The sequence below is a fragment of the Pyxicephalus adspersus genome, chromosome 1, assembly GCF_032062135.1.
Source record: "Pyxicephalus adspersus chromosome 1, UCB_Pads_2.0, whole genome shotgun sequence".
NCBI classification, from domain to species: Eukaryota; Metazoa; Chordata; class Amphibia; order Anura; family Pyxicephalidae; genus Pyxicephalus; species Pyxicephalus adspersus.
The window spans coordinates 61,130,063-61,153,106 of record NC_092858.1 but is presented as its reverse complement, the minus strand read 5'-3'; the positions used below and the strand labels follow the sequence as shown (position 1 = coordinate 61,153,106).

The window sequence follows — 23,044 nt, the reverse complement described above, 5'->3', positions numbered from 1 at the left end:
CATGGAGAAACATTAGGCCACATCATTTACATTACTTTTACATTACTAAAGCTTACGTGAAAGCTTTAGGTATCAAATGCTGTAGATCACATTAACATGTACCCCTGACCTTCCATGCTATTCTGATACATTTAGGAAGTAAATATTTTTCTAAATTTATCAGAATAGCATGGAAAGTCAGGGGTTACATGTCAATTTTATGTTTCCAATACTTTCCACACTTTTGTGCAATGTGATGTAGGTTTACCTTGTTTTGTCTGACTGTACTGTTTTTATTGTAGTATTCTACTAACAGATACTTTTTTTTATGTTACAGAAGTCTATCCTCACCAACAAATTGCAGATTATCCTTTTCTGCATCAGAAAGCCGTTGCAGGACTCCAGATGGTTTAATTTGCAGTGGCAGGGGAAAATGTGACTGTGGTGTATGCATATGTGAAGTGAAAGAACCCGGAAAATATTATGGACCTTTATGTGAGTGCCATGACTGGGTCTGCCACACTTATGATGGACAAGTTTGTGGAGGTAAGATCATTTAGCACAACAAAAGACTTTGTGCATGTACCAAATAATTCTGGTGTATCTTTCAGAGCAAAAAGACATCAGAAAACATCAATCATTATCAAGCATAAACATTCTTGTAGAAACACATACAAACAACTCAGAAAACATGTCTAGAGTATAGACCCGTTCCAAACTTTTTGACATTGCAGGAATATGAGTAATTGGGTCCAGTAAGTTATATTGTTTTTATATTATGAACAGGATAACAGCAATAACACTTAAAGGTATGCAATGCAGCTTGCTAAAGAAATTAGAACAAAACCCTTCAATTTAAATATATTCAAAATTATGATACCCAAATGATTATGATCTGTTTTTCTTACCCCGAATAGTCTAAGGTTTAAAATGGTCTATACCAAGATCAGTTTTCAAACAATTACAGTTTGCTAATAGACTGGATTTGAAAGGATTGTTTCTTTGTTTCTAGATTATATATTACTATATAGTACTATTAAATTATTGCAATTATAAAATTAAATAATATGTTGTGCTTTTACATATCAGAAACAAGCTTGAAACATGAAATTTGGGGTGTGATTTACCAATAGAACACCAACAGCTGCTAAGTGGTATTTTTGGAATGAGAGAGAGTTTAGGGGGAGGGCAACTTTTTTAGATCTGATGTGTGTCATAGCAGTGTTGACTACCTGCCTCCAAACTATTTAAAATTACACCCAAATTGCAACATCAGATTTGATGCCCCCACAAGGAAAACACATTCTTGGTTGTGCATACAGAATGGGACAGATAAATAACATAGGCTGAAAAATGTGCACTGTTTGAAAAAAAAACCTTAAAAATGACCTGCACTGATCCTGCGTCTTTAATAACTTCTTAACCACTGACCCAGAATGAATATACATCTCAGTGGTGTTGCAGTTATCTGCATGCTTGATTCAGGTATGTGAGTGAAAATAAAGAAACAAAAAGATCAGCTTTACATCCAGCAATTAACATTATTCAGAATGACTTACATTATATCTTAGTATAGGTCACCTTTAGATTCTTTAGACCTATTTAGGAAGTCCCACATGAACATTGAACAAACCATATTTCCTCATACACAGTGTGTCCTCTAAAGCTGATTGTGGTCCAGCTGGCATTGGCCTGGTTCTTGTGTGTACAGACTGCTAATATTCATTCTCACACTTACAATCCCTGTCCATGAGATGGTGCTTACAGTATAAAGATTTTAAAATAGGGACCTACACGCTTCACACTGAAATTGTCTACAACTGCTATTCATTGTTTAATAAACAAGTATACTGACTATTACAATTTATCACCACCAATTTATGTTAGTTTTTGCTTGCAGAGTATTTGCAATATTTAGTAATTCATTAAGTTGTAAGGAAATATTCAAGTATTGACCCTGTTATCAACCAACAAGAGTACTGATGCACTTTACACAGCATAGTTGTGGAGAACACTTGGAACCATAGTTTAATTAGTTTGAAATGTTACACTTTTAAATGCAGAATCTGCTGATACAATGATATGGCTTGCTAGCTGTTCTAATCCTTCTCTTTTCTATTTAAATTGTGTTTCCATAAAAATAGAACACTATGGGCCGGATTTATCAAAGTTCTTAAAGACTGGAGAGGATAGACTATCATGGGAAAACCTGGATAATCTGACAAATTTAGAATAAATCATGAATCTAGTCCATAATTAAAAACATTTGCCAAATAATAGCAAAAAATGATTTTAAGAATTCAATTCCAGGTTTGCTGGACCATCTAAGTTCACCTATGAAAGTGTATCTTTTCCAGCATTGGATAGTTTGGTTTGATCAGGCCCTATAATTGCACAATTGGTAACTGGTTGAATTCTCTAGATTGTACATTTTGATTGCCCAGTCCTTACTGGCCCTTAACTGGTATTTTGTTCATGCATTCTACTCCTTGATGATAGACACTAATTACTAAGGCGAATGGGAGCGCAAAGCCCCTTCTGCGCATGCCCAGATCTCTCACATAATTAGCTATTTAGTCCTTAGGGTCTCCACTTTTTGAAGCTGCTGAGCTTTTCTTAGTACAAACACCGTGCTTTTCATTGGGTTTATGAGACAAGGATGCACCACTAAAGCAAATATGTAGAAACCACACTCCAAGATGTAAGCAAAACATTTTTTTTCATTTTATTTAATAATTTTTAGACTAGGTATGTGTAAGAGCAAAGGTATGTACATATTGCCTATTCTAAAATTGATCCCATGTGGATCTAGTTTATACACAAGTGAATTAGCTTTAGTTAATTGAGATGGGTAAACATACAGTATATATCCTAATTATACCCTACGGTGATGTGCCTCTATGATGGGAATGAAATGCATTAGAGGATTGATGTCTGCATTTAAGAATGTGTTGTAATCGACATCTTGTGTAACAAGTAATGGAGTGCACTTTCTACATATATGCTTTATGAGAATGCTTCAATGAAAGCTTGAGGAGCTGGAGTTGTCCTGAAGCCTGCATGGGCAGCTGGAAACTTGATGATTTATCTGAGTAAAAGGAGCCTTCCCCTTTTTCCTGTTTTGAAGGTGCACCAGGTTGGGCTTCCACTTTTCACGTTGATAAGGAAATCCACAGGAGTTGCACAGGATATGTAAAAGCCTTTTTAGCTATAAGTTTAAATATTGATTTAGGAAGCTAGCTAGCTATTGAAGGGTGGTAGGGAGATCTCACTGCTGTAGTCCAAAAGAGAAGAAGAAACCAAATTGACGCATTTCAGCCTAACTGTACCTGTACAAATGCTGCCTAATTCTGGACTTCTCAACCCCTTTTGTCAGAGTTATACTCAACTCTAATTTATATTTCCAATAACACTGGTAGCTGTTTTTTTGTTAATCTTCATCTAAGAGTATCTTCTCATCTCAGGGAATAGTGAGGAGTGTAGCTAGTACCAAATTTGGGAACTCCTTTTAATGTCACTTCTACATACACAAGTAGAACATATGCAAATTCACCAGTCCCAGTTTTAAATATTAAACTTTTAAGATATGTTCTTTTTCTGCTTTCCCTTGAGCTGAATAGTTTATTTCAATTTAGCATATCAATCATGATACTGTTTTGATTACTAATAAGATACAGGATGGTAAACAAAGTAAACTTTTCACCTCAGACTCCAAAAGAGTTCAGACAGAGGTATGTTAGCAGTACTTCAGGGGTAGTTATTTAAGTAGTTCTAGAGGATGGACTGTCATACTGAATGTGGAAAGTATTCATATTTTTTTATATTGGCTGTGGGGGAAGGGAGCCCTAGGCATGTGGACTGAAAACTTCTAACTAGCTTCACACCAACGTGTCAGTTTCAAAAGCCAAAAACCACAATTAGATCAGCTTCAGTGTAAAAGGAATTCCGTTAGGAAAGAAATAACTTCAAGACATTCCAGCCAAGGGATTGGCTTAACTGTGTAGGAAAAAAAGATTTCTAAAGGAGACTTGTCAAATGTTTTAGAGTCATACAAATAAGGACAGTTAGCATAAAGTATATATGATTTCTTTTTCACATTATACATTTAAACATACAGTACATTAAAAGGGCAACAGTGATCATTTGGTAAATGTCTAATTCTGTCTCAGAAGCTTGTTGGCCTGTCCCCCACTTGTGAATTGAGGGTGAAGTAGAAGCAGCACAATGATGGGCTGATTTCTCTTTCACATTGCGTTCTTGTCCGCACATAAAATACTGGGCTACTTGTGTTGCTTCTCTTCCACTATGGGCACTGCAGGCACAACAGAAATTCACTCAGAAATGCAGGTACTTACACAGCTTTCATTTTAAAATTTGCATTTATTAGCTTATTAATAGTTGCAGAGCTACTTTAATTTGTGTATTTTATAACAGCCTAGAGCAGGCATGGGCAAACTACGGCCCCTGCGCCATATAAGGCTCTTTTATCTGGCCCGTTGAACTCTCTCTACGGCTCCGCTGAAGTAGATCTGCGGTCGCGGCTCTGCTGGTGCCCCCCCGAGCGGGGTCAGGAGAAAGAAGAAGAGAAAGAAGCATTAGAATTGTCAGATAAATACATACTGTCAGTCATATCAGTCTTGTTATTTAATACTGATTAATTAAATTTGATTTTAAGTTTCTTGTGTTGGCTTTTACTAGGATGGAGTCTGAGAAAAGGCCATCACTTCAGTGGTGGCAGTAGTGATGACCTTTCTTTAGACAGAACGATTTTCATCGACTAACATGATGACAAAAATTCATTGTGGAAGGGTAGGCTCAGCTAACATTAAAGATTTAGATTGCATCCAACCCCTTTTATACTTGTTTTAGCTTGGACTACTATATTTATGGAAAGTCAGTGGAATTTGGTGCTACAGACCTCTTTTCTGCAGATCCTGTTTTTGAGGTTTGTTTAGAGGGAATACGTTTTCAACAGTCACATATCAGTAATGTAAGCCTCATTTCATTTTAGAAGTCTACAGTTAGTATTTATCATTTACTCATCATTTGGTTTACTCCTTGGCAATTCTTTTTTTCAATCTGGGAAGATCCTTAAATCTTTGGATTGGTGGAAGTTGGCACAAAGTTGTTTGTAATATATATATATATATATATATATATATATATATATAGACAACATACAGACATTTTAAAAACGTGTCTCAGCTACAAACCAAAAGCTGATCAGACTTGGACTGCCAGTGGATGGGTTGGAGGCAAGTATGCCTTCACCTCTAAGGAATATCTGGAAACTTTGCATAGAGCTACCTTTAAGTCTTTGAACAAACAAGGTAAAAACTAATGAGGAGCCTACTTAAGCAAGCTAAGAAATAAACAAACATGCCAACTGTGAATTATGTTGATGGGTTATGTGGATTTTCTCATTACTATAGGTGTAATAATGCATTTTCTGTCTCTTGTACACCTCTTGTTTGGAGAACTGTTCACATCAGTGTGTTAGTTTGCTATCTGAACTGACACAATGTCACTGGGGGATATTTGTGTTTTGGAAATCCTGTGTGAGTGTATGAAAATAGAACATGTTTTTTGCTTTATAGATTCATTGTAGTATTTCCCCACTTGCTGCTGTCACAAGCTTATGTGTTTGCTGCCTGAGTGAAGAGTAAACATTGCTTTTCCTATTAATGGTTAAAGATGTTACATCCCCCACAAGGATGTCATACAGTTTGCGTCTTTCTAAAAGCATTTCATTTGCTTTACTAAAGAATTAGCTCAAATCATTAAAGTAATTTTCTTTTTACTTTGTTCAGGATTTATTGTCATTGTGATTTTGATGTTCCCCAATAAGCATCTGAGCTTTTGTGCATTATTTTACATTTTACTCCTATTTAGTTTTAGTGACAAAATGAAATTCCCATAGTGTATGTTACTTATTAGGTGAAAAATGTAGGTATAAGTTATTAGGTGCTCAGAGAGCAATTTGTGTCAATGACTTTGGAAACATCCAAGTGGTCAGAAATGCTGCTATCAAGGACAATTTCCTTTTATACAATACTATCACTCGGTTGTTTTTTATATCTAGTTCTAAAAACTTACATGAGCTTTTACATGCCTGCCAAAGTTGCCCCAATTGTCCCATATATCATTTGGATTCATAGGTCCAACAGGAATCACCTGAATACTTTATAAGCCACATAACCGGATGGAATCTAACATCTGCATTAACACAATTTAGCCAGTCTTAACCTTAATTGTACCTGGCTTTCTTCTGGAATGTGGCCTGGAGGAAATAAGGTGTGACTATCCCGCACAAAAGAGATATAGTGAGTGATTGGTTTAGTGGGAAGTATACACAGACATGTTTCCACGTTGTCCTGTCTTGGAGCAGAAAGATCGATATACAACATGAACCTCAATTGTCGAGTGTCTTAGCGGACATCACAAATATACCACGGAGTGGGCCCTCATGCTGACCCCACATTTGTGTAAGTGTAAACTGAGGAGAGAGAATCGCACCAGAGAGCTCAAAGAAAGGTGCCCAGGTCCTGTGGCTTCAAAACAAGCCAAAATCATCACACCTTCTTCCCCATGCTAGACATTTGTTTTTAGGTGTTTGTTCTAATATGCTGTGTCTGGCTTTCCTCTAACATGGCACTGTGAATTATAGCTAAACATCTCCACATTGGGCTTGTCTGTCCAAACAACAATTTCCAGAGCTTTTGTGGTTTGTTTAGATGCAATTTTGCAAACCAAAGCTGTGCCGCTTTTTTTTAAAGAGGCTTTTTTTTTACAATGTCTCTGAGCATTGCACAGTCTGACCTTATGGTAATTTTGATGGGATGTCCACTGCTGGGAAGATTAGCAAATGTTTTGTATATATTTCACTTGGAAAAAATCTTTCTTAACCCCCCTAGTGGTAATCCCGACTCTGACTCGGGGTGGATTTTCCATGCAAAAAGCGGTAATCCCGAGTCTCATTTGGGGTCGCTAAAAAACAATAAAAACCCACTTACCTTGTTTCTTTTGTGTCCCCCGGCGTCCTTCTCTTCCCTGCAGGTCCTCAGGACACATCCTCCTTCTTCGATCTTCTCCCGGCGTGTGCAGAGACGTTCTCTGGGGTTTCCCAGTGACGTTGGTGCATGAGTCGGTTCGTGCGAGAGGCGCGGCGGGAATTTAAATAATTTTGTATTGGATTCAATACAAAAGAACTGTATGGAGTCCAATACAAAGAAATCTTTATATTATATATTTATATTATATATATATATATATTTATATTATATATATATATATATTTAGACCTTGTTACCCTTTCCAGACTGATGGACAGCAACAATTGTTTCTATAAGATCATTGCTGATGTATTTTATCTTTGGCATTGTGTTAACATGGTGATGCTTTCTGATGCTACCATTAGAGAGCATCCTAAGAGTTAATCTTTTTTTAACTAAATAAAAAAAAATAGTTAAATAAAAAAACATGGCATACTGAATACATATATTGTGGATGTACATGTGCATTTGTGTAAACTGTCTAGTCTGTGCTTTTGTGAACATTTTGTTCCCTCCCTACCACACTTGTGGGAGTGGGAGTGGGAGGGGTGGGATCTGATAAAAAGACAGTTGTTGCTGTTATGCCCCTATGGGTCATAGGAAAAAAAGCAGCTGGTAATATATAAAATATATTTTCATACTTACAATTGCAAGATTTTCTACAGTTTAATGTAACAAGGAGGTTCGGCAGAACTGATCTTGTAATGGTCATGTAACGATATGATTAGTTAACATCTGTATATATTTGTTAACTACAGATATTGTAGAATTTAGTGGTGACGCTGACATTTTCCAGATATGCATGAAGAAATGCCAGCTTTTCCCTTCCTGACTCTTCTCAGTTGGATTATATGAAAATGGACACTCCCTGGGCTAAACCGAGTTGTGTGAAAAAGGGTTTACTCATATATATATATATATATATATGAAAGTAGCGTTCTTTTTAACTTTAAAGGGTAACTGAGAACCTGTAATTTGTCATGTATAAGAATTGTAAGGTAAAACAAAATAGTCATTGACTTTGTAGTTGATATGCCACTTTTGTTGATGTTAAAGAAATAGTTTGAAAATTCAGACATAAGCAGAGTTTATACAAGACATCGTGTCTACATTTACATTATTGAAAAGCTGCAAAATATCTTACATATTTATATTGAATAGTTTGCTTAACTGAATTTTTCAAAAGTGCTTGGGTAGTCAGGCACATTTAGTTAAAATTCAAGGAAAAGGACAGTTCAGTGCTTCTATACTTAGACATGAATTATTTTGTTCAGGCAGCTTTAGATGCAGAACTAACTTAAAAGCTTTTTTTATATTTAAAAGATCATTTGAAGTGTGGTTTAAAATGTTCATATATAACTGGACATAATATATCTTAGCAAGTACATATTTATTTGTTTTACTGTATGTGTGTTTTAAATTCCAGCCTTGTTTCAATAATTGTACAGAATCATGGTAGAGATAGAGAAGCAGATAACTACTTTTTATGCAATACCAGATTCATTCTGCTCACAGCAGACTCAAAGAGATGTTTTACATTTATCCAAAATATCCGAAATCCCTGATAACAGATATGAGGCTGTGCATGCGAGGGAGTGACAGAAAATAAAAAGAGTGTAGTTTGGTGAAAGCTAATCTGAGTTTATGTAAATGTATTGCTTATGTGTAAATAGTGTCAACTATTTTTTGGCAGCAAGAGGCAGTAGTACCCACACTAAATATTACAATTCATTTAGGGTATTAGGGGTATTATGTGAATCAGAGACTCACTGTTGGATGGAAGTGTTCTATGTGTAATTCCCAGTGAATGTCTGTGTAGTAAAGTAACTACAGATAACATACAATTGAGTGCTGACGCTGACATTTTCTGGATACGGGTAAATGCAAGCTTCTCCCTGCCTGGCTCTTTCCAGTTAGATTATATGAATATTGGCACTCCCTGGGGTAAATGGAGTCATGTTATCTTGCTGTTGAAACTGTTGCTGTTTTGGATTTTTCTCTGCATCCAGTGAAGATAAGTACTAACTTTTAATTAAAGCAGAAGTAAACCCAAAACAAAAAAATCACACTTACCTTCAATCCCACAGAGCAGTCCATCTGTTGGGAGGTTTCTTCCATCGGGTCCTGCGTCGTCCCAGTATCTGTCTTCGGCCCGGCGCAAAGGGAGCACCAGGTGCCGACATCTTCTCCTCTCTTCTTCCGCGTTCTTTTTCCTGCGCCACCCGATCTTGCATGGCATAGTCGCTAGATCGGGTGACGTTGATTGGTAAAAAACTTGCCGATCTCACTGCGCATGTGTGAGATTGGCAATTTTTTTTTTCAATTGATGAAAGGGCTCTGCATGCGCAGAAGGAGCAGCCAAGAGCTTCACAGAATGTGTGATGTAGGTATACCGGGAGGCTCTGCGCTCCCATTAATTTTTGATCGTCTAGGCGATCAAGAATTAAGGGGGCGGTGTTGCACCTTTTTTTTTTTAAACGATGTTGCACTTTAAAAAAGCACAAACAAATAAAATGTTTACTTTAAATAAAAGGGTTCTCTACTCTTTTATGTAAAGTAAAAATTCTGGATTTAGGTATGCTTTAGTATCCCAATAATTCCACCTTGTTACAGTGTACAAAAAGAAAATAAAAACTCCCTTTTAAACTGTTAGAAATTGGGTGATTTCAAAACTTGATATTCTGTAGCTATTGTATATTTATTTATCAATATTATTTTTATCTTGTATTTATATAGTTCCAACACATTACAAAGAACGTGCAAAGGCCATAGTCATGTCACTGGTTTGTACCGGAAGAAGTCAAGTTTGCTGATTTGGATAACATTTATGGCCCAGCAAGTCTGGTTTCACAAATTTTACATTCTGCATTACCATGCAGTGTGTCAGAGTCTGACATACATAGTATGAATTTGTAATGAGAAGAAATAGAAGGTTGACAGCATGAAGGTGCAGTTACAAATACTGCACGGACTGTGTGACAGTATCAAATCATCAAAGATCAAGATTCTTAATGATTGTTTCAAACACTTTGTTTGTTCCATGTGGTAATGGAATTTGGCCTGTTTTGATTGCAAGACAGGATTAAAGCAAGTTCTAGAAAAGTGTCACTTTCATTCCTGTTGGTTCAAGTGGTTGTGTCATGTACCCTGCATTTTCCATTTATTCTAGAGCAATAGCCAGTTAGGTTCAAACTGATAGAAAGGCAACAGAGGAGCATATCTGAGTTCACATCACACTGAATCTTGAAGCAGATGTACTACAGCAGAAGAAAACCACACCAGGTGCCACTCCTGCAAGGTAAAATTAGGCATCTGAGGCCACAGTTCACATGTGCTCACCAAAATGGGACAAGAAAAGAGTGCAAAAATGTTACCTGGTCTGATGAGTATCAATTTCATGCTGTGACTTTCAAATGGTAGGGTCAGAATTTGACATCAACAAAATAAAATTTTACAAACACAATAACTCATTCTTCACAAAAAGAGTCACCAGCCAATCTACCATACTCTACAGATGTACTAAACTGAACCCAGTAAAACCAGGTCTGGATAAATTTATCGGTCTGATCCATCCCAGCTATCATCATGTCTACCATACGGTAAACATCTGCCACTCTCCTTAGCCAGTGCCCAAGGGTTGGTGGTTTGTCACACTTCCACATTGCAGGAATGCATGCCTTTGCGGCATTCAAGAGATGTTGTAATAAAGAGTTTTTGTATGCCTTTCAATACATCAGAGACATGAAGTAATGCCAAAGTGGATTTATCTGTAATATTAATATCTGTGAGATTATGGACAAGGTCTGCCACCGAAGACCAGTAAGTAGACAAAGAAGGGCACTCCCAGAAAATATGAAATAAGGTGCCAGGAGCCGATCCACATCTCCAGCAAATATTGTCAGTATGGGGGTAGATCTGGTGGTAGATCCAATTTAGAAGGTGTTCTATACCACCGAGTGGCCAGCTTGTAATTCATCCCCCCCGTATTTATTGCAAACTGCAGCCTTGTGGCTAAAGTGGAGTAACATATCCCTTTGATTTTCTGAAAATTTCACTCCTAAATCTGTCTCCCACCGGGACAGAAAGCCAGGAGTTTCGAGTGCATGTACAGCTAACAGTGCCTGATACGAGTAAGACAAGAAACCTTTCAGAGGATTCCCCACTAAACACAGGGATTCCAAAGGAAACAAGGAGCGGCAAAAGGTTGCTAGCTGTGGAAGAGCACATAACACATAAGTAAGTTGTATACAGTGCCAGGGATCCAAAGGGGGCAACTCCTTAGCACGTTGCAACTCAGACGAGGCATACCATGACCTATCTTGTAGAAAATGAAATGCCCTGTAAACACCTCTGGGACGCCACTGGCATCAGAGATCCCAGATGGAAACCCCGGTCATCCCAGTATGGGAAACAATGGAGATGAATAATCAACTACCTTTTGAGAGGAGAAAACCAAGAGACTACTTTAGGATTCGTCCCAATCAGAGGGTGTTGCATATTAGAAGCTTTAATCATATTTGGGGCCCATGCCAAAGAGTTTAGACCCACTGTTAGTACACCAGTCCAACAACCTAGTCAAGTGCACTGCCTGTTGATATAAGATTGGGTCTGGAAATGCTATACCTCCCTTTTGCCTTACTCCTATCCGAGGAGAGCCCAAAGACCATATAAACCTCATAAACTTTGACCTGAATTTACTCATAATATGCAGAGAAACATGTACCGGGAGTGCCTGTAACATATATAACACTCTAGGCATCATATTCATCTTCACTATATTACACCTCCCAAACCATGTAAAGGCCATTTGACGCCATTTCTGGAGGTCCTTCCTAACACAGTCGAGGAGCGGCAAAAAGTTAAGTTCCACAATACGTTACAAATCAGCAGGTATCTGTGCTAAATGGAACTTTAGCTTAATGGAAGTGGACACCCAGCTAAAAGGGAAAGACGGTGTTAGAGCCAATTGAGTTTGTCTTGGGACAGTAACATTCAGAGCCCCTGACTTCTGGAGATTAATTCAATGTCAGTCCCTTTATGACTTTAGTGTGGACATCATCTGATGGCTGCTTCTAGAAGGATATTGCATTGTCACATGTCAAATCATTTCAAATTGGTTTCCTGAACATGACAATGTGTTCAGTGTACTCAAATGGACTCCATAGTCACCAGATCTCAATAAAATAGAGCAAATGTGGAATGTGTTGGAAAGGGAGGTTCACATTGAATGAATGCACAGCAAATAAATCTGCAGCAACTGCTTGACACTATCAAGTCAATATGGATCAAAATACCACAATATGCCAGCAAAATTGTCGAAGTTCAGATGGCAAAAAGGGATAAAACCACATATAAGCAATGTGTACTCAATAAAATGGCTGCTGAGTGTATATATTTATGCATATGGATAACAAACTGACACAGCTTAAAAGTCTGCAATAAGAGGAATTGGTCAGTTAGTTGAAAAGGGACTATTTCAAGATTTGCAGTGGGGTTCCCTGAACTGTAGCTGAACCATTTCATGCTGATGTATCTAGTATGAGGTGATATGATATGTGAAAACATTTATTTTTAATTGTCATTCACCTTTAAGCAACACACTAATTTACATTAATTGTATGCCAGAATTCATTATGTGTCTGTAATGCAGTGCCACTTAAATGTATGTCTATGAGAATAACAGCATGAAGTGGCTAATTAATTCAATTATGCCACCCACTCACACCCATTGTTTTTTAAGGTTGCAATAAAGATGCACAGTACTGCTGAACAAAAAAAAACAATCTGTTCCACATTATTTGGGTATTTCCTTTGGTATAAATTTACTGAGCTGTTTGTTTTATTTCTTGATAAAAATGTGCATTTTTTAACTATTTAAAATCTATCCCAGTCAAACACAATTTCCTTTTGAGACAAGTTTAAAATTGTCCCTGGATTGTCTAATGTAGCAAGTAGAAAATAAAAGGTATAGCAGTTATATAAAACGATCTATTACTCTTGTTACCAAGTAACTATAGCCATTTCATATTTACCAACAATAAGTAATGTAACCTTTGCATCTACATTTTTTTATTTTAAACATCACCTGCATTATAGGAGCCCCACTGTTCTTTGCTTTGATACAATTTGGGGCTGTGTAATATGGCAGTAGAATGGGGCTTTTTGCCCGGGGCCAAGTCAAACTTTGTGTGTGTGTGTTTGAAAATAGATGCAAACAAAAATAGTTTTTCCTGTTATCTTTATACTATTTGCTCATTTGAGATGCTAGAACAAAGTCCTGGATTGCTGCCTCACCTGGATTATTACAGTAGCTTACACTTACACCACAGGTCAAAAGTGATAGACAAAGTTTTCGTTCTTCATTCATTCAATGCTAGTTATTCTGACACCAATTGTTCCAATAGTAAGCTATCAAGCTCAATGCCTGGCATGGAAGGACCAGAGACAATCACTAGGGACAGTCCTTAAAACAATGACTACAAAGTAGAAGCATAACAAGGAACAATGAACTTATTGACACAACTGTGTATATAAATGCATTTACGTTGCCCATATAACTGTGGAAAGCAGCACACAAGTATAAAGTTTCTGCAAGCAGTTGTAAAGGATTTTCAGGGAATCTCTTTAGAGAGAAACAGAGTAACTATGGTTCAGTCCTATAGTTTTACCTACTGGTCCCTCTAACCCATTTTCAATGAGTAAAACTGAATCTTGGTGCCAATAGGCTTGCGCTTCCTTCTTTGTTTTGCATACTGTACAGGATTCTAGGTTGGGTCCTGGATAGCAGGTATATTCCCTCTTGCTTTAGGTCATGGTCCCTCTAAAAATAGGTTGTTGACTGCCGAAGGAGTCTGGGAAGTTTTGTATGGCAACCAACATTTGCTGTTTGGTTAGTTTTCTTACAAATCCCGGAATCTGGGAAGAAGGATCTGGGTGGGCTTTTCTATCCTATTGCAGTACAGACTAGGTTTTTAGAATGGCTTGACAGGTATGTCTGGAGCAGTCAGGAGCAGGCTGTGCCCAGGAGTAAGGACCTGGGGGTGGGTTCACACCTGTCTCTTCATCACACAATTTTGCGCCTTGCCAGCCACTTGAGCACTCACACGGCAGCACTGGTTCAAAAAGAACCAGAGGCTGATTCTTTTTGAACCAGTGTCTGCATATGTGGCGGCTGGAAGCCAAGAGTGGTACTACTAGTGCTGCTCACTGCTGCCCCTATTCATTCCCTATGGGGCTGCCACAGGGAGAAGCTGTGCAGTGCATCTCGCCAAGCAGCAGTTTTTGGTGTAAGGAATCGGGAAACACACCTCAACCTTTTTGCCGGTGTGAATTAGCCCTAAGAGAGTGGCGCTGATATGTTTGGAGGAAAGACGCCGATACTGCAACCCCTTGCTACCTGTGACTATATATATATTGTTGCCTGAGTATTTTATATGACCCGTACTTGTTTCATATTTTGATTTTCAAGTACTATATATTCCTTAATTTTTTTTCTGGCAAATTGCTGTTTATTGGTCAAATGATTCCAAAACACCTTCCAAGGTACCACTAGGAAATATTTGTTTTGCTGCAGTGGAGCAGAGAAGTAAAAAAGGTGCTGAACTATGAATTTAAGCTTAAGAAGATGCACCTGGGTAGTAAATTGGAGCTAAAAAGGCCCCGGACAGGGAATTTGAGCTAAATAAGGCACTAGACAGTTTTATGGATTAACCTGGAACTCACAAAGCCTTCCTATTTTTTTTATATATAATTATCATATTTTATGGCTTTTCCTAAAGTTAGAAGGAAATTCAAGAAGCCACACAGCCATAAAGAACTTAATTTTAGAAGTTGGTGTTTAATATGCAAACGCTGTTCCAAAATTTTTAAGCGTAGCCTTCACATGAATACCTTTGCAGCTGGTACTTGAACTTTTAGTTTTACATGCTCGGCCTAGAGTAATTAGTATACTGTTTTTTTCTACTTATTATTATATTTGCAAATTCCAGGCAGTGCTTAAACATCTAATTTAAACCAAAAATCAAACCAAAAAATAATTGCTTAGAAAAGAAGGCACCATTGGGTTTCCTAAAATAAACCACAGAACTTTGCAAAGCTGTCAGTTTTGTTAATTTTAGCTTAATACCCCAACAATGGAAACCATGCTCACACAAAATCACTATCAAATCAAATTACCAAATGTAAAATTTGTGAATTTTTAACCTATATTAAAATAAAATGAATCTTGTATTCAACCAATTAATTCAAGTAAGCAATTAACCTATAGGTCACTGAGACAGCAATTTGTAAACCAATTCAACTGGTGTATAAAATATAGATTGTAATAAATAACAACCTAAAGCAGTTTGCAAATTGTGATAATCTTACATAATAAAATATGTGAATTTTGAAAAAAATCAAAAATCTGATCAAAGTGCAAGCCTGCTAATCAAAGAATTAGCCAATAAACACAAAATATACATGAAGCAAATGACGATTTAGTAAAGGAACCAATGTATTACTATACAATGAAATAATAAAAACTGCTTGTTAAACCAATGCAAATACCTAACAAAGTAAAATTTTGATCAAGTCAGCTACAGTAATCAGATAAATCACAAAAAAAAAAAGCCTGTGCTTTGTGGCATAAGGATAAGGATTGCAAACATGGCAGTCCTTGAATCACGGGGTCCTTAGGGGCTTTCTCAGACTTACCCACTTAGAATGCACCCTCCTGCCTGCTACTTACCTAGACTCCAATTTATCACCTACTCTACCTTGGAACTTATCTGTCACCTTCCATATTCCATTTTCCATGGTGGCACCTCATTACAGCACTTGTAATCCACCGACTTACATCTCCCAACACAGCACTGGAACTCCACAGCCTCCCTAACCATTTCAAATTAAAAGAATAAAGAAGCTTGGAAAAACCTACAAACTAATACAACCATTGCATCTAAGACAGGTAAACTGATAGGATCTTTCTTGGGATTACATATATTTTAATTTAAAAATGGTATAATTATTATCTCCATTTTAAAATATATTGTAAAATATTGTATAATGTAATGTATTTTTATACAGATGAAGGAATTTAAGCTCTGTGGGTTACAAGGATTAATCAGTAAAGAGAGAGGGCAAAATAGAGACTGTATAACAAGCTAGGAAAAACACTTCTATTACTAATCTATATAAAAAATCATCTTTTAGAACAATTGTGAATTGTCAGTTTATTTTATTGGAATTCTATTTTGCAGTAATGAGGCTGTACAAAATTACAGAAAGATTATGGACTGGCCTGACCCCACTTCCATTGTTGTTTTCTGGATCCTTATACAGTTTCTCCTCCTTTCTGAGAGGGTGAAGCTGAGATTGAAGCCAAAAGGAAAAGACAAAGCCACTGTGAAAAGTTTGTGAAACTGAACTTTCTGTTTCTGTGCACTTAATGCAGTTAAATTTACTAAATTGATCCTCTCCAAAAGTGACCATTACATAGCACATTCCATTTATTAGAAATACATTTTAAAATGTATTGCTATGTCAGTAATTGGCAAAAGCACATAAATAACTGGCGTTCTCAATACTGGTCCATTTTTGTTGTAAAATATCAAAGTAATGTTTGTGGACTCTGTGGCCTTCAAGCATTTTAAACATTTTCTAATGAACAAGGCTTTAATTTCTTGACAAAATCTGGATTCATTTTGTTCAGTTCAGTACAGCTAAGGCTACGTACACACGTCAGATGATTCTTGTTCAAAAATCGCCTCAGGGCTGATATCGGACGAGAATCTGACATGTGTACAGCGCTCGTCATCCGTCATTCTGATGACCGCCCTGGTGGATCCATGGACAAGGAACGATCATAATGAAAGTGAAGGGGACAAAGCACAGTGTGGTGTCGCTCCGTTATCCTCTCCCCTCCCCTCTTCATAGAGCAGAACAGTGCTGTATGTACAACACTCGTTCATGCATTGTGCAGTCTTTTGTTGTTGGAAAGGATCGTGAAAGATCCTTTCCAATGACAATCATTGCATGTGTGTATGCAGTGCAGCCTAATAGACAAAGGAAAGAGGTTTTCTATGTTAATAAAGAGGTGGACTTTTTTACTTAAATACATTCACCTGAAATTCTCACACTTTTCACATGAAATCAATTAGAAAAAATATGGACCATGAGTAAAAGTTGATTTTCAAATTTAATCCAATGTGAAAAATGTATAAATTCTAATTAAAAGTTGGATGAAAACATTTATAAATACACCCTACAATTAACTGTTTAAAAACCGTAGCCAACCTCTACAGAAGGCTTGGTGCTTGTGGCAATAATTACTTATTTTTTAGTGGAATGTCTATATATCACTGACTTACTCTACCTATGTCAGTGACAGCCAGTTACCAAACTTCTTGTTCAGGTGTCACAGAGACAGGACATGAGGGAATTTTTTTTTACTCCAGTTCCAGACAGAAATAATACTGTTCAATCTTCCATTCTTTATGCAAAAACTGAAATAAAATTTGCCTAAACATAGGCTTTAAATATACCTGTTCTATAAGAATAGTATATTAATTCCCAAAGAAGTGACATAGGGCCTTATTTATTAAAGCTTCCTAAGGCTGGAGAGGATAGACTTTCATCAGTGAAGCTGGGTGATCCAGCAAACCTGCAATGAATCTGGTCCAGGATTTCAAACATTTGCTAACAAATTTAAAATTACTTTGAAGAAATCTATTCCAGGTTTGCTAGATCACCCAGTTTCACTGATGAGAGTGTATCCTCTCCAGCCTTGGAGAGCTTTAATAGAACAGACACATAGTATTTTTTTTGTTGGTATTTAGTGGAACTAAGGTGACCGTTATATTCAGAACACAGCTCGAAGCCTAGTCTTTTTTCACTTCTCATTGTTAGATTCCACCAGGGTACATGAAAAAATTAAATATAGTATGTCACAGCTGGAGGATAATCCAACATTATCTAGACTCCCCAGTTTGACGGTCCCTGGTCCGCTCATTTTTCTCATTTGGTTTCAGTTCTTTCAATCCCAGGGAAACAACATCACATGTAAGCTTTATAACAGCTTCCTGTTTTTAGACAGCTATGTTCAGCCCTCCTTTCCACAACCATACCCTTTATGTGTTGTATAGAGGGGCACAAAGACCTAGTGATGATTTTACTTTCTCTAAATTAATAAAAAAATAAATTTAATTAAAATTAAATTAAATTAAGCTAATTAAACCCATATCAGCAGCAACATTTATCCTTATCTGTGTCATACCTACCTGTGACAACATCTTTACCTCGCTTAGACAATATATATTATGCTTGTTATATACCCCTGAAGAAGCCCCCGTGGCAAAAAGCGGGTAACAAGATGTTTTTCATGTACACCTTCTTTCTAGCCTAGAAAGCAAATGTTCAGCCTAGCCAACCACCACCCCATGATTCTACAATGGGGAATGGTCTTTTGTGATGTAACACACTATTGTACTGATGTATGACATCAGACTGGTAAACTGCTTTTTAAAACAATATACACCTTAAAACAAGAGCCTGAAGCCCCTCTCTTTTCTCCTTCTAACCTGTTTCTCATACATACACAAAGAGGAGCGGCTCACATATATTCCAATCACTTTTTGGTGAATGGAAATGAATCTGCCCCCATACACCTGAATTTTGTTTCTCTAAAATAGGGTAATGTAGTAAAACAGGTTTAATTTCATTATTATGTTGAAAAAGGGCCATGGAAAAACCAGGGAAAACAAAGTATAAGCATTACAATTTTTTTCGTTTTTTTCTAAGCCAAGGGGTTTTACAACTGTGCAATTTCTAGGTCAAAATCAAGTTTAATGTAATAACGATTATTTGATATGTCTTGTGTGGCACAAAACAAGTATATTCTTTGGTGAAAAATGCCTGTTTCACTCACAATGTGTTTTCCACATGCCATGGCCTCTGTTTCTACAGTCTTTTTTCCTCAAATTGTTAAGATCAATCAATTTCACTATGCAGTGAAAAGTAAGGTCAAACTTGTGTTCTGATGTACAAGAATCATAAAAATTTGTTTTTTTTTGTATGTCATTATTAAAACTCTACTTTTCACAGCTGTGTGGATGGATGAAGTTAATTTATCAATGTCTTCTAAAGATTCTCTTGAATTCCGTTTTAACAGCATGTGTTTTACTTTGGCAGATTGTGCAAGCTTTGCACAATGTTTTGTGCAAAAAAAGTAAAAGAAAAACACATTTTCTATTTGTATACTTTTTTCAACTATGACCCTTTTGGTGCTTTTTAATAAATCATCCTATTTTTTATTTTCTCTTTGTTTATTCCTTTGGTATTGAAAGGGATTACTGTGTTTGGTATAGCTTATGAAACATTAGTGTAAAATACAGCTGGTTGCAACCCAAGTTGTACTGATGCAGCACTCACCCCCGGATGGACAAATTTTACCTGGGCTCCTCCTGTGTGGCCTATAAAAATCAAAGAGGCTCATGCATCTTACTTTTAAGTGGTTTATTATTACTTAACACATATGGAACCTTGCTATAATAAAGGGGTGCTACATTTATGTATTGCCATTGTCTCGGATTCTTTTGATCTAAACACAGTGTATGTAGCAGAGATATCAGCAATAGTCTCCAACTTCAAGTAAGTCAAATAGAACATTAGCACAGAAATGTTAAACTACCTAATCTTGCTATTGCACTAGACATTCTAGTATTGGTGGTGTTGTCATGTTTTGTTTGCCTAGTGAGGGGTGGTTTATTTAGTTAAAAACATGTAATACCTATTTCTATTGCTTTGTTCTTGTAAAATGGAACAGAATCCTGGTAACTGTACCCCACCAAAGGCAGGTAGAGGAAAAAGGACCAGTCCCCAATATTGCCTGTGATTTTCCCATAGCTGTTCTTTTGCACATTAATGACTTACCATGCCTTGTTCTACTTTGTGTCTGATCACAAGACTGTAGGCTTAGAAGTTCCTAGGCACACTCACATACCAGGAAATATACTGCTATGTAGGTGCCATTCCTGAAAAAAGGCACATTTCTTTGGGGCACTGCTTAGGCAAAACTAGTATTTCACTATGTTTCTTAAATTATACCATATCTTCTTCTTTTTGAGTTTAGGTTCACTTTGTTTAAGAGAATATATCTGTAATTTATCACGGCAATGAAGCACCACAACACGCTTGCATTTTACAGCTGTGCCCTGTCAGATCAAGTGAACATTATTGCTGTTTTATGCTTTTTTTTAAAACAACTTTTGAGATGAGTTAACGATTGTTATATTTTATGATGTGTGACATGTCTTGTGTTTATCCTGGGGGTTACTTTCCAAAAAAATATCAACATACTGCTATATTCAGTTTTCCCAGCCTAAAATCACTACTGCTGTCTTTTGTAGATGTTGTTACTGTAAAGACCCTCAAACAACTAATATGTTTTTGCAGATTCAGTAATATTTTGGATTCTAGAAATTAAACATCCAAAGTTCATAAATTTCACTAAAAAAAAAAAAAAAAAACTTAGAAAACCTTCCAAGATGTCTTTACACTGTCTTAAAGTGATTTCTAAAGCTAAACTTTTTGCAGATGTAAAAAATCCAATTCTGTAATTATCAATTCATTATGAAAAGTATTTTTAAAAATGCTAGCAGTGTAAGTACCTACCCGAATCTGACCTGGTTTAAGTGTTTTATTGTTCCTGTACAGCAAAGCTGGAGGGTTAGAGAAAGCAGCAGTACAAGGAGACAATTTCATAATTTGAATATTCCCCTTTAGTCAAAGACTTGGAGGTCTATATAAGACATATACTTTAGGTAACTGTAAAAATTCCCAATAGTTGTAACTTTTACAGGTGGTCCAACTGTAATTAATTGTTGATAAAAAGTACATATTGATAGACATAAAATACACAGGTAAACAAAAACGTATTTTAATAATCATCAGAAACCACAGCAAACTTTTCTAAATCAGTTTTTCAGCAGATTTCAGATGTTTTCAGATTTTCCCCAAACACGTACAGTTCCTAAGTTATGAGTAATATTTTAGTTAACATTGTACGTGCATGTATTTAATACTAAAACGTAAGCACCATTGAAGTGCATGTTAATACTTCTTCAGTGTGTTCCACATGTGTGTTATATACTGGATTTCTTCAGGTAGTAACTTCATGTTGCCATAGGACTCATTTAGGTTAACGGAATGGGCAATCGGTAAACTTGGTTTGGAATTACCATTATGCAGTAAGACTGCTTTCAAGATTCTTTTAGAAGAATCAATGAAGATACGCCATTCAGATGGAACATGCTCTTGTGACAAACTGTTAAACAGTACATTTATATCATGACAGTAGCACAGTGAGCCATCACTAGTGAAGAACGTTGTCAAGGTATGATTTTGTTTTCTGTAGTGAGTTACAGTTACACCCATTGCAAGCAAGTGCTTCTGTTTAAGCCTTGAAGCAAGAAGTTCTGCTTTGTCTTTGGAGAGATTTAGATAACGAACGAGATCATTCAGCTCTGCTTGTGTAAATGTCTCTGGTTCTGAATCTTCATCGGCCAAGTAGTCAGACCATACAGGCTGATACATAGTGCCAAACACATAGCACAAAGGTAGCTGAGAATGTAAAGTGTGCACCTAACAGACAGGAAGCAGTGTTCCAATACTGATAGGAAACATGGTCTAACAGTTAAAAATTATTTTTTTCTTTCACAAAGCAGCGATATGTTAGCCACATCTGAGATACATTCAACACAGATAACCCAGTCAACCACTCTGTTTCTAAAATGTGCACATCTGCTACAGGGTGCTTGCCTGTCATGCTGCATGTGTCTTAGCAAAAAAGGGTATTCAATGCAGCTGGGTGGTGACAGACAGACAGACAACTTCAATGTATTAAGAAGATCCCTTCAAGGCTTTTTAATGTGCAAAAAAGAGGGGCAGCAGAACCTTCATGTACATTACATTTTATTGCCAGCAACTTGCTTGTTAGCAAATAATGTATTCTATCATCAGAGGTTAGGCCCGTCTACAAATAAATCTTTCTAATGAATCTAAAGCTGACAGAAATGGGAATGAGCTTGGTTATTAGTAAAGTTTTTTGTACTCATTCCGTCAATTCTAAGCTTACCTAAGACAATTCAACGGATGCCATTGTTATCAATTGACCTAAGGCTTTGGCACAGGGCTGAAAAGGAGCAACTGAGTCAAATACTGGAGCTTTGAGATGAGGATTCTGGGAATACCATAACTGAATATAAATGTGGACAATTGCCAGTATACAGTAAAAGAAATGTGAATTTTATTTTGCTAGTTATGGAAACCATTAAGAAAACTACAGATTAAAAATTAAAAGACATACTACACCTAAAGATAAACAAATGTAAAGAACAACATGATGCAAAGTGTGATTCTGATATGTTTTACTTGTCTCATACAGCTACAAATGTAACTCTCAAAATCAAGTAATCAAATAGGTCATGTAATACTGTACTGCTCATTATTTAACCTAGCGATATGAAATCCACAAGATATTTAGACAGATGGTTTATGTCAGAAATAAGCTCCTGTTACTCTTATAACTGAATTGCTGGTTGGAACTGCAAGTATCTGTGTCATTTCCATATGTTACACAATTCATGAGATGCTGCTCCTGGAACTGTCACATCCTGTTTAGTAAACCTGAAGTATCTTCCCAATATTGGGGATATGATTTTGTGCCATGTTCTGCTGGATATTATTGAAAATGTATTTATTTGGCAACTTATTTTTACTTTTGCTTGACCAGTAGCTACTAATGATTTCATTACTAGTTTTTCTTGTCTAGTCCAATATTTGCTTTTATATATATATATATGTTCATCAGATAAAATTACATTGGTGGGTTTTTAAAGAGCTAGAACTATAAATTGTTCAAAATTTTTTAATGTATTTTTTTAAGAAACTCAGAAGTCTGATGTCTCTAGAGCACTACAGTCATATGATCAGATGCAGGGGGTCCTGAGTGAATATAGATAGCTCTCTCATATCCT

At 36.6% G+C, this 23,044-nt stretch overlaps 1 protein-coding gene across 1 annotated transcript in view; it reads left to right on the top strand.

The window, feature by feature from the left end:
• The window catches only part of ITGBL1 (integrin subunit beta like 1), a 93,156-nt gene that overhangs the window by 1,367 nt on the left and 68,745 nt on the right, over window positions 1-23,044 (top strand). Inside the window, exon 2 of the mRNA XM_072411539.1 lies at window positions 317-525. Coding sequence (XP_072267640.1) covers window positions 317-525 — 209 coding nt within the window. The remainder of the gene's footprint in view (window positions 1-316; window positions 526-23,044) is intronic.